The 12860-nt window shown below is 42.7% G+C and overlaps 1 protein-coding gene and 1 long non-coding RNA gene across 3 annotated transcripts in view; both read left to right on the top strand.

Moving 5' to 3' along the window:
• The window catches only part of LOC134401623 (DGAT1/2-independent enzyme synthesizing storage lipids-like), a 35225-nt gene extending 23168 nt beyond the window's left edge, over nt 1-12057 (top strand). For both annotated transcript variants that reach the window (XM_063130735.1, XM_063130736.1), the window contains exons 4-7: nt 2143-2333; nt 9124-9184; nt 10726-10865; nt 11791-12057. In XM_063130735.1, the coding sequence (XP_062986805.1) occupies nt 2143-2333; nt 9124-9184; nt 10726-10865; nt 11791-11904 (506 nt within the window). In that variant the 3' untranslated portion in view covers nt 11905-12057. The remainder of the gene's footprint in view (nt 1-2142; nt 2334-9123; nt 9185-10725; nt 10866-11790) is intronic.
• Nucleotides 1-12860, top strand: part of LOC134401627 (uncharacterized) — a 218245-nt gene that overhangs the window by 164672 nt on the left and 40713 nt on the right. The window lies entirely within an intron of this gene.

Raw genomic sequence — 12860 nt, 5'->3', positions numbered from 1 at the left:
GAATTTGCCTTGGTCTGCTTGATGGATAGCCTTCTTTAGGAGAGGGAAAGGGCAAGTGTGGCCCTCTTACTTCTTAGTAATCTCTTATCAGCTTTTGATACAGTTTACCACAACATGCTCCTGGACTGCCTCCATTGCAGGATCTACTCTGCTGCTTTAAAATGGTTTATAACAGTAGTGACAACTGTTGGGGCCCAGGACACACTCCATATACAGTTTTCAAACCATTTTCAAGGGGTCATATCCTGCTTGGTGTAGATCTGGCCCATGTCAAATGTCACTGGCCAACACATAGGCACAAAACCTTGATTTTGTCTTTGCCTCAGGCATGAGGTGGGTGGTCTCAATCTTGGCGGGTGGTAGCACCCCATTGTCATAGTCAGACCACTTTCTGTCGAAGATTGGTTTCACAATGTCAGTCCCTCCCTGCAGAGGTGGGGGACCCATTAAAATGGTACCCCCTCAGAGACTTATGGAAACTGTAGTGTTCATAAATGCTCTAGAGGATTTTCTAGTAGCCAAGGCCAGCAATTCTGTTGAGATCCTGGTTGTGCTGTGGAATGGTGAGGCATGAAGGGCCATTGACACAATTACTCCTCAGTCCTCTGTTCAGCATGGTGGATAGGCCCCTGTTTTACCTAGGATATTAGAATGATAAAGCAGGGCTAGAAGACAGGTAGCGTGCAGGTAGCATAAGACTCATCAAGAAAGTGACTGGCCACATATGAGAGCATTGGGAGTCAGGCCCTGTTTAAGGATGGAATTTGCCTTTGTCTGCTTGATGGATAGCCTTCTTTAGGAGAGGGAAAGGGCAAGTGTGGCCCTCTTACTTCTTAGTAATCTCTTATCAGCTTTTGATACAGTTTACCACAACATGCTCCTGGACTGCCTCCATTAGTTGGGATCTGGGGGCACTGTTCTGCACTGGCTCAGCTCTTACTTACTTTCAGAGAATAACACTGGATAACAGTCCTCAACCCCTGGCAGCTGATGTGTAGGGTGCCACAGGGTACAATTTTCTCCCCAGTATCATTTATTATCTATATGAAGCTTTTGGGGGTGGTCATTAGGAAATTTTGGGCAAGGTATGTGGCATCTGAATTAGGAGAAGCCGTGCACATGCTGAACCAGTGCCTGGATGTAGTTATGGACTGGATGAAGGCTAATAAACTGAAGCAGACTCCTAATAAAACACAGATTCTATTGGTAGGTGGTTCCTAGGTTCAGGAATTGGGGTGTTTGCCTGTTCTGGCTGGGGATGCACTTTCTCTGAAGGAGACAGTAAGTATTTTGGGGGTGCTCCTGGACCCATCCTTGTCATCAGAGGCCCACGTGATGTCATTGGTCAGGAGCAGCCATTACCAACTCTGAGTGATATGCTAACTACACCCAGAGATAACCTAGCCACAGTGATTTATGTACTAACTTCACAGTTACACGGCTGTAATGCACTTTTATGTGGAGCTACTCTTCTAATTGGTTTGGAAGCTGCAGCTAGTACAGAATGCAGCAGCTAGGCTGCTCAGTGGAGCATCTGGCTATACCCATATTACATCTGTCTTAGAAGAACTGCACTGGTTGCCTACTAGCTACCAAGCAAGATTCTACATTTCATTGTTCACAATCAAAGCATTGAACAACTTGGGGCCAGTCTATCTAGCTGACCGCCTTCCCCTATATCCAATGAATCAAACTCCGAGATCTTCTGAGGAGCTTATTGGCTGTTCCATGACCAAAAGAGTGTCATCAGACAATGGCACATAAGCGGCCTTATTGGTAGTGGCACACACCCTCTGGAAGACTCTCCCATGTATAGTTCAAAAACAGAAGCTGTGGCAAGTTTCAGAAGCCTCTTGTTCACTCAGGCTTTTCCAGACTTGTCATTGATTATGACACTGTTCTGTTTTACTACATTTTTGTAGTGATTTTAAGGTATTCATTCTTTATACTATGTTTATATTGGCTTTTATATTTTACATATGTAATTTTGTGTAAGCTGCTTGGAAATCCTATTTCATCCAGTATGTTAAGTAAGGGAACTGTTAAGGAATTAGCTTGGATTTTATACGAAACTAATATTCCTTTAAAATGCAATGTTCTACTTTCTTATTTACTGACTATTATTTTACTGCTTTCTTACAGGCTGTCAAAAACTTTTCGAGAAATTATGTATGGACATTGGTACAAAGGAAACTTGTCTTTCAGTTCTCAAACATAATTTGTTGGGTATTTCACCAGGAGGAACACGAGAAGCTCTGTTTAGTGATGAAAATTATACGCTTATCTGGGCTAAACGTAAAGGTTTTGCTCAGGTTGCCATAGATGCAAAAGTGGTGAGTAAATATATGCTGGATCAATCAAAATATATCTTTTGTAATTCCCAAATTTGTATCCTTAAAAAATACATTCTAATTTTTCTTTGGAGTAATATATTCACTGAATATATTCTCTTTATATTCTTGAACTCAAAGACAGTTGTTTTCCTGATCTGTGCCCAGTCTCTAGCCTTCTGTCCTATTAGACAAACTTTACAGGCCCATTCTTATGTTAGCAGGGTAGCATACTTGCCAGTTCCCAATACATCAGGCCTCTCCAACCTTTTTTTTTGGCTTTGGGGCACATTTGCGATTCCAGGAAAGTTTTATCTGTTAAAAATCACAAAATGACAAATCACATAATACCAACCCTGCAACAAGGGGGTGGGGGAGAACAGAATGAGAATCACGTTGGGGTATAATCTGGATTTTCATGACATTAGTTTTGGTCCATCAGTGGCAACCAAGAAAGAAAAAAAGGAGTAAACAATACCTAAAAGCCCACTTTTCAAAGGACAGACAGCTGTTGAAATCACATTACTTTGGGGCAGAGTGGGTGGGGTCCCTAATAGAAGGGCACACAGCTGTTGAAATTGCCTTACTTTGGGGTAGAGTGGGCAGAGACCCTAGTAGAAATTAATGTCATCAGCCCCATCGATGCTGCTCAGCCAGTGAGAGACTTGCTTCCATCCCTCTCCATGCTTCATTGCTCAGGGAAGTCTAATGGAAGAGATGAGTAATGTGGGATAGCTTCTGCTACACCTCTTCCCTCTGAAGCCTGGGGACAGATGGGTGAGCAGACAGGAAGCAACAAGGTTCTGTAGGATGGAAAAGGGCTAGAATTGCCTTCCTCTGCTAGTGCTCTGGAATCAGCAGCGGGGACTACTGCTACCTCCACTTCCCCTACCAGAACTGAGCCTCATCCTACTTCCTACATAGACACAGGAAAATCACACACACAGGGGACTATTCTGAAGGGGTGTTCCAGTCCGTCTAGCCCAAGCCATGAGCTTCAGGTTCTTTCAGGGTTTCCAAGGAGACAAAGTATTCAGACTAAGGATTTGCTTACAAGGAGACTAATTTATTACCATATTACACGTATCCTAATAAAACCGGACTAGACAGCGAAAGCTTTCTTCACAGAAGACCCTTCAGTGGAATCTCGACCCCACACCCCTGGGCACAAGGACAGTTATAGTATAACTGAACTTGGCATTGCTGCCAATTTCAGAGAGTGATTAATCATACATGGGAATTAATAACAAAGCAACTCTTTTCATCATAAGCATCTATAGCATGAGATTACATGTTGTGATAAACAAGGCACAACTTGGCATTTCTTTGGCACACATAATGATCCTCTTCACTCAGGTGCATTTACTAACTGGATGAAGAGGCTGGAATTTTAAGCTCTAACAAGCTTCCAGATAGAGTAGCAGGCTACACAGATAAGACATTTGCTGTTCTCGTGAGATCACTGTAACTGTGCTTTGACTAATCTTTCCCATAACACAAATGAATGTTGCTGACTGGTACAGAGGCAAAATAACAGTTTGCTAGCTTAAAGGCAGAAAGCAGCCATTCACCCAGAAGCCTTTGCAGGCAGCCATGGTTTTGCCAGCCTCCAGGCCATACAAGAGGAGACATGAATGAATCAGTGAACGAAAAAAAAAAACCTGTTGCATTCCTCTGAAGGGGTGACCCAGCACAATTCCATGATTGGGAAGGCTTGATCCCAGCCCTGTTCATGCTCCCTTGCTGTACTGTCCTCCCTTTCTTCTCCCCTTCTAGATATTCCTTAGATGTAGGTGTTTCACAGCTTTGCAGTAAGAGGGCCTTTAATTGGCACATTGTGGGGAGGCAAAGTGCATTTTCTGGGGCCTCCAGAAAGTGTGCAATTACCTTGGCATGCCAGTGTGTTGCAGTGGCTAAAAAGTTGGACTGGGAGTCGGGAGATCCGGGTTCTAGTCGCCACTCAGCCATGGAAACCCACTGGGTGACTTTGGACCAGTCACAGACTGGAGCAGGATTGGACGAGCAGGGCTCAGCGAACTTGGCATTGCAGGGCCCCTGTGAGTTTTCTAAAGTCTAACTGCAAAGCTTATTTCCTGCCCCACCCCACCCCCCACTACTTCTCTCAAACAACTAATGGGAAAGGCAGTGGGAGTAACTAGCCTGCCATTCCAATTCATAAAAGCAGGCTAGCTACTCTCTCTTTTTAAAGCAGTAAGTAATTTCAAGGGAGAGCAAAAACGGTATTGCATATCTATGAATAAGAAAGGCAGGCTAGTTAGGGAGATTCCGCACGTCGTTCCGAGATCGCTTCTAAGCGACCCCAGTGCGGCGTGAAAGCGAGCGTGTAACTTGCCTTTGGAAGAGCCGACGAAGAGACGTCCTTCCCGCCGCCCCCGCCCCCGCCCCCCACAGACCTCCTCGCCGACTGGCGAGGCGAGCTCGGCTGAAGAAGGCGGAGTTGAGAGCGGAAGAAGCTCTCCACCCCGCCTTCTTCCCCCGAGCTCTCCGTCCCAGCTGGCGAGGAGGGAGTTGGTTGGCGGCGGCGGGGGCAGCAGGAAGGACGTCTCTTCGTTGGCTCTTCCAAAGGCAAGTTACACGCTCGCTTTCACGCTGCACTGGGGTCGCTTAGAAGCGATCTCGGAACGACGTGCGGATTCCCCCTTAGTCTCACTGGCAACAGTAGTGCCTATAGGGGGAAAGAGTGAATGGGGGAAGGGGAGCCCACCCCTTGACCACGTTACTGCCTGGTCACAGCCAGTTCACAAAGGCATACCCAGGATATTTAATGTGGAGAGATGAGGCATACTGCAGAGGAAGTGCCTGGGAGCTACTTCGAGTAAAAAAGATGGAGCAAAATGACATGATGTCATGTAGCACAAATGTTCTCAAACTGTTCTCCCTTCACACCAACTCTCCTGTATAGGTTGCCTCCAGGTTTGTCCCCAACTAAAATAAAAGGATTTAAAGCACAAACCTTTGCATGTCGACTCCTGGTTAAGTGGGTATTGATTGGAGCCTTAAAGATGCATCAATAAGAATGAAACAAGAAGGACAGGCTCCACTTAAACCAAAATGGAACCAGACGGCTGGCGCTAAACATAAAAAAGGTTGCAAAGCAGCTTTTAAATTAAACCTTGGGGGGAAACCGACAGGAGCGGGAAGCATCCGGTTTGGGTTAAATCATCTGAAGGAGACGAATATGAAAATGTTTTTGATTCTTCAAATGTAGAAGGGAAGCAAACAGGCAATGAGTACAAGATAGAACATGATAGCCAATCAAAGAGGCCTAAGTGCTGCAGCAAAAAATGCACACAACAGAGACATCTGGGGAGGGACACAGTGTACAGCTCTTTCTATGCAAATGCTAGAAGCTTCTGTGCCAAAAGGGGAGAATTAGAGTGCTTGGTCTTAAATGAGAACCTAGACAAAGTGGACATTGCAAAATCTTGGTGGAACAGAGAGAACCAGTGGGATATGGTCATCTCTGGATATAAACTCTACAGGAAGGACAAGGAAGGGCATACTGAGGGAGGTGTTGCTCTGTATCTCAAAGAGGGCACAGTGTCAAGTAGACTAGAACACCTAAATGGTGGGGGTGTGCCCTGGAATTACCTGGTAACCATGAACATCTGCGGAGCATTCAATCTTCCAGAGCAGAGATTGGCCACTTGCAAACCCAACAATTAATATCAGGGTGGAGACATGACCAATCAGAGCTTCTAAAGTCTCTGAAATTATCTGACTGTTTTTCAGGCGTCAATGCGCTCTCTCTCTCTCTCTCTCTGTGTGTGTGTGTGTGTGTGTGTGTGTGTGTGCGCGCGCGTGTGCGCCTCAACTGAATATCTCCATATTTGGAAGACATTCAGTGTGGTGAGGGGTAGCTTTGATATTGACATCTGTGGCTAACCAATTAGGAATTGCCACAGCGCTGTCCCTGACAGTGTTCTCCTCCAATCACAGTGTTTAGGGGAGTGGGAAACACTAAACTGGCTGTTGATTTTGGCTGTTGCAGGGTGGTGGTGGGGGGAGAGAGATTGTGTTTCTGCTCAGACTCAAAGAAGTCAATCATCCACATTTCCACAGTGGAAGGTACTGCTGGGCTGGCTGGCATCGTGACTGAGAAAGCTTCTACATCTGTCAGACACAGGCAGGCTCTTTATTTCAGTGGCTGGGCTTCCAGTGCAGGGTGGGGTGGCTCTCCATCCAATAGATCAGGAGGGCACCAGGTTGGAGAAGGATGGAGTGGGGGGATTTTTTAAAAAAAAATCCTAAAAAATCAAGTCATGAATGGATCTGATTCAAACTTGGCATTGCTAAAGCCCTCCTTAAGAGCTATCACCTTGCCATGTTTCATCTCTTTATCTATTAAAAATACACAGATGTAAACATCTTTGTTAATGTCCATTTTAAAAATTCCTAAAAATCAACGCATGAACTAATCTGATTCAAACTTGACCCTCCTTAAGAACTATCACTCTGCCAAGTTTTGTCTCTTTATCTTTAAAAATGAGGGAGCTGTAAGTATTTGATTAATTTCCATTGATTAGAGCAGTTATCTGAAAAGGGGCGGTTTTCCAATGGGTAATCTGATGGGGTGGAGTAAAGCGTGCCACTCTAAAATTGGGGCAGAGAATCACCTCAATGGAGCTTTGGCTCGAATTTTGAGGCGGAGAAGACCCACTTTGCACACCCCTACTAAATGGGTCAGATTCTTCCACAGAAACACTGTGGGTATCAATATGGGGCCTGAAAATTAATTTAGTGCTACGAATGTGTTATTGACTCACAGACTGGAATGCTCAGGGTGATCCTGAGATGGAAAACGAAATCAGGGAGGCCTCCAAATGAGAAAGTGTTGTAATAATGGGTGACTTCAATTACCCTCCCATTGACAGGATAATATATATTCTAGTCATGGCAAGGAGGCTAAATTTCTCGATGCCTTAAATGACTGTGCCTTAGAACAGTTGGTCATGGAACTTACCAGAGGGGAGGCAACCCTGGACTAAATCCTAAGTGGCATTGCCCAGAGCCTAGTACGAAGTATACCTGTTGTTGAACTAATTGGTAACAGTGACCACTATCAGACTAAATACATATTTAAGTGGGAAACTGCCCAGGAAGTCCAACACAGTCACATTTGACTTCAAAAGTGGAAATTTCTCTAAAATGATGGAACTGGTGAAAAGGAAGTTGAAAGGGGGAGTCAAGAGGGTTAAAATGCATGGACCTTACTTGGGGAGGACAGGGTTTCCACATACAATACATTTTTTAAAGTGTAGCACTGCTGTCTGTCTCCTTCCCTTCCCTTTATCAGTCAAAATCCTCCAATTGTCACCTTCACCGCTTCCTCTCTCATTTTCCTTTGGTCTCCATTCTGTTCGCTGTCTCCTGCCTCTCATCTCATTATCTCTCTAGCCCTATTAACATATTCTCTAAGAGTGTTCTTTAAACATGCGAGGAGGGGGAGCTCACCAGCCTCTTTCGAGGATTTTTCCTTCCTCACGTTATATACAAGGTGACTGCGTACAGGAGAGCCTGCAGTATCCCTGTGGGCTCTCCACACGGTTAAGAACCTTGCAAAAACATGATCGCATGGAGAGTCCCCATGGATTCAGAAAGATGTCCTCTTCAGACAGTTGCCCTCCACACATAGGGGAGAACGTTGTTGCCTGAATAGGGCTTCTTTCCTCCAGCATGAACAAAATGAATACTGGCTTCCTATTAGAGGGAAGGCAGCTAAACAAAGTCAAAGGGGCATGTTAGAAAAGCAGAGTGACTCAATGAATTCATTGTGTGGGCACTGGAGAAGAAATTGACAGCTGCATCCACACATACAAGTGCTATCTCCAGTATTCAAGGCAGTAAGCCTGTGTGCACCTGTTGCTGGGGAACATGGGTGGGAGGGTGCTGTTGCACCATGTCCTGCCTTGTTGGTCCCCGGCCAATGGCTGATTGGCCACTGTTTGAACAGAGTGCTGGACTAGCTGGCCCCTTGGCCTGATCCAGCCTGGCACTTCGTATGTTCTTATGAGTGCCACATTGGGGGGTCCTGATCTAGATGCATTTTATACAGATTTCATAGCATTTACATACAGGAAGTCAGGCAGAAAATAAATACTCCTCATGCCATTGCTTCATGAACCTGGGCATGTGGAATATCAATAAAGGGCCTTGAGGACATGCTGAAGGAACTTGTGATGTTAAGTGTGGAGACAAGGAGACTGAGGGGAAACATGTTGACACTGTTCAAGTGCATAAAAGGATGCCACAGAGAAGATGGTTATGAACTATTTTCCATTGCCACAGAAATTAGGACCTAAAATAACAGGTGCACGTTAAGTTACAGCTACCTAGATTTTGATTAAATATAAGGAAAAACGTCCTGACAGTAAGATCTGTACAACAGTGGAACAGTCTACCTATGGAGGTTGTGGGTTCTCCATCTCTGGAGGTTTTTAAGAGGCTGCACTGCCACCTCTCATGGATGGTTCAACTGTTTTTTGTACACATTGTAGAGGGTTGGACTAGATCATCCTTGTGGTACCTTCCAACTGAATAAGTCTATGAATACTGTTTATTCACCCCACGTGATTTCTTGTAAATAAGTATATTACTAGCAGAATCATGAGAAAGCTGCTAAAAAAAAACTTAAAACAAGCCACCCATTTCTAACCAGTTGACGTTTTCTTTGATCTCTGAGTTGCTTGAATGAATTATTCTAATTAAAGATGTGGCTGGCATTTTGCTCATGCTCTTATCATGCTCCTTTTTTCTTCTGTTTTTTACATAGCCCATAATCCCTGTGTTTACACAGAATAATCGTGAAGGATACAGGACACTTGGAAAATTATGTAAGAGAGACATTGCATTTATTTTCCTAATTTCCAAGAGTGCTTTTTTTCAAAAAAAGAAATTGATCTATGTCAGTATACTATCCATCATATTAGCCTGCTACAAGCTATAGAGCAGTAGTAGTTTTCTGCCTTTGTTTTCAGTATGATACCTTTACAGACGAGCAGGGTTTTTCCCCCCAATGGATGAAAGTTTTGTCAATAACAGTCTGGTTCATATATACTGGATGCTCATTTTAACCTAACAGTTATAGAAATCGGTAAAAAGAAATGTTGTGTTGATGGAAGCAATTCTGTCAGCAGAACCAGGCAATTGCCCCCCTCTCTTGCAGCCCCCTGTATACTCTCAAATCTGATCCACAGCTCTGGGAAACTCTCCAAAGCAGATTTTTCTGGCTGTGCAGAGGGCTTGCAGGAGACAAACAGAAAGTCTGATGATGGACATCCACTAGCATGACATTGGATTTAATCCATAGTGTTTTTATTATTGTATGTTTTCAGATTGTATTGTTGTATTTAGTTTTGTAATGTTTGCCATTGTGGGAAGACTAGTAGTTGAAGGTGTGTGATATAGACAAAACAAAGGGGAGGTTGTGTGTCTTGCAACCTTGTCTTCCAATCACCATTCTCATCGGGGTTTTTTGAAGGCAATAGAGCACCCTTTATCAACGTGAAAGATGCTCTAGTGCCTTCAGATTGGACTACAATGGCCATCATCCCTAGCCATGGTATTACCATCTGAGAATGATGAGAGTTGTAACATGACACATCTAGCAGGTACCAAGCTGGGTAAAACTGTACACATGGATGGCTCTCACCCCTGTGGCCCTAGTACTGTATTTCTTCGATTGTAGCCATCGATTGTAAGACGCACACTAATTTCAGTACCACCAACAGAAAAAAAAAACCTAAGACACACCCCATTTTTAGAGGTGTTTATATGGGATGTCTTAGAATCGAAGAAATAGGGTAATGCATAGTAGAAAAATTGTATGACTATGTCAACATGTTCCAGAGATTCCCACCCCTGCAAGTAGCAGCCATTTGATCTAGAATGATCTAGAGTGGGAAAACACTGAGAACTTCTCTACATTAAAAAAAAACCTGCTGCTTTCTGCTTCCATTTCCACACCAAGATCACAATCAGTTCATTACACAAGCAGCCACATGGTTTGAATGGAATACTTCCTAACTCTGCCTTGAGTTTGAACTTCCATTGAAATCAATGAAACAACGCCATCTAGTGGCAGAATTATAGCACAACGCCACCAGCACATGGACGATTTCCTGGATTTATTTTCTAAATGGTATAAATAGCTTGTTTAGAGACAGCCTGAATATTGTGATGTCGCATTACACTTTACTTTCAGCAGACCTTACCTGTTAAAACACAGGATGCAGAATGAATGCATTCCTTATATCATATAAAAGATAGGGCCTCATTTTGCAGATGTAATTTCATCTTATCCATCTAAAGAAGAACTTGAAAACTGGCTCATGTATGTTAACCCATTACCTAACTTTACTATTTAATTATACAGCAGCACTGCAAAAATTGTATGAAAAATACCGAATGCCAGTGGTTCCTATATATGGTGGGTTTCCAGTCAAATGGAACACATACATTGGAGAGCCCATTCCATATGATCCAAATACAACTGCTGAAGAGCTGGTCAAAAAGGTATGCTGATTTGTATGTCAGAGTACAAATCTCAGTACTGTTTGATAACTCTCACAAAGTCATTAATTTTCACAACTGATTTTCATTGCCCTCTTTTTTGATGTCTTAGTTGAATTTTTTTCAGAAAGAGTTGGCTGCTGCCTTCTGCAAACAAACACATGGTAAATCGGGAGGGTGGGAACCAACTCCCTGCTCCATGGAAGAAGGAAAAGGTAGTCTGGCTTTTTCAGCATATTTTGCAGGGGCAGCTATGAAATGCAGATGCCATTTTTTTACTTATTTTTTTGCAAAACCCAATATCTCTTTTCTTTCATGGAGAATGAGGGATGAAATGAGAGGTAATTTCTGTTCCATGACTCGGGGTTTCCCTCAAAGTGCAGAGGTGCTCACCAGATGGAGGCTGGGCACTGTGAAGCAGAAAAAGGTGCTGGTACCAGGCATACCTCACTAAGGAGAGCATTCCACTATCGGACAGCCCTCCCTGAGAAAGCTTTCTTGCTTGTTGAGGAGGGCCTCAGGTGTTGATCACGGTGTGCAGCTAGGCTCATGCTAATTATTTTATTTATTTTACTTATTACATTTTTATACTGCCCAATAGCCAAAGCTCTCTGGGCAGTTCACAAAAATTTATGGACTATACACTATGAATTCCCTTTAGCCAATCCTTCCCATTCATGAAGTGCATGGAGGGCTGCATACACCCAAAAGCACATGTAAAGAACATACCTGATCATGTTCCATGTTGTTTAAAAACAACAATAACACTATGCTAAAATCTTCAAATAGAACTTTTCCTTCCATTCAGTTTTTGTTTATTTTGCTGCTTTAAAACCAGGATTTAAATGATTAGGTATATTAAAGTACATGCAATAACCTAACCTTTAATTTACAGAGCATGAAATATGATTTTTCCTTCTCTTAACAGACAAAGAATGCCTTACAGACTTTAATAGACAAACACCAAAAACAACCAGGCTGCATCGGAAGAGCACTGCTGGAAAGATTTTATAACCACAGCAGGAAGGACAAATTAACCTGAATATACTATATAAATATAGTCTGTTGCTTTCTTGTAAGGCTTATTCTCATTTCTGCTGTAGTGTTGTAACTCTGCTGCTTTGGATAACTGGTTTAAATTGTAACACTTTGATGGCGATGTATCTTCTACTATTTATACCTGAGCTGATTTGGAATAGCTACTTCTAGGCAGGATCTACACCACCGCTTTAAAATGTTTTATAACAGTAGTGACAACTGTTGGGCCCCAGCACACACTCCATATAGAGTTTTCAAGCTGTTTTCAAAGTGTCATATCCTGCTTGGTGTAGATCTGGCCATAGTCAAAGCTTTGTTAGCTAAATGTGGATATTTTTGCAGTGATTGTTCTTGTTTGTGAAAGGAAGACTTTTCACAACATTAGCAAAATTTTAGTTGCTCTCTTAACTTGCTAACGTAGCATATAAATGGATTTGTTCCTGTGAATCGTGATGCTGATGGTGGTGATATTGCATTTATTATATTTCTATATTACCCCATAGTTGAAGCTCTCTGGGTGGTTCACAAAAATTAAAAAAACTATTACAAATGCATTATACAAAGTACAAAACTGTCTACATAAAAATATATAGACAGAAAACACACAGAGAGACAACATACATCTAAACCAATTTTTAAACTATCCAAGGATTCATGAAAAGTCTAGATAAAGAACAAATGACATTCAAACATGATGCCTTTTCAACACATATTTATCCACAACTGATTCAACATTCAATATCCATGTGTGAAAAAGTATGTGAACCTTTAGATTCAGAGCTTTATCACACCAGCGTTATACTGTGCAATCACTGCGAATTGTGTGCAAAGGACTCCCAAGTTTTCCATCTTATAATCTGCTTTTATTGTGAAATACTCTGAAGTTTTTCAGTTTATAATTTGCTTTGACTGTGAAGTACTTCCATGCATCCTGCTTTAATTGTGCTATAAAGAGAAAAG

Source organism: Elgaria multicarinata, chromosome 7 (assembly GCF_023053635.1).
Source record: "Elgaria multicarinata webbii isolate HBS135686 ecotype San Diego chromosome 7, rElgMul1.1.pri, whole genome shotgun sequence".
NCBI lineage: Eukaryota > Metazoa > Chordata > Lepidosauria > Squamata > Anguidae > Elgaria > Elgaria multicarinata.
Note: the sequence above shows the minus strand (reverse complement) of the source record. Positions and strands in the feature narration are given on the sequence as shown.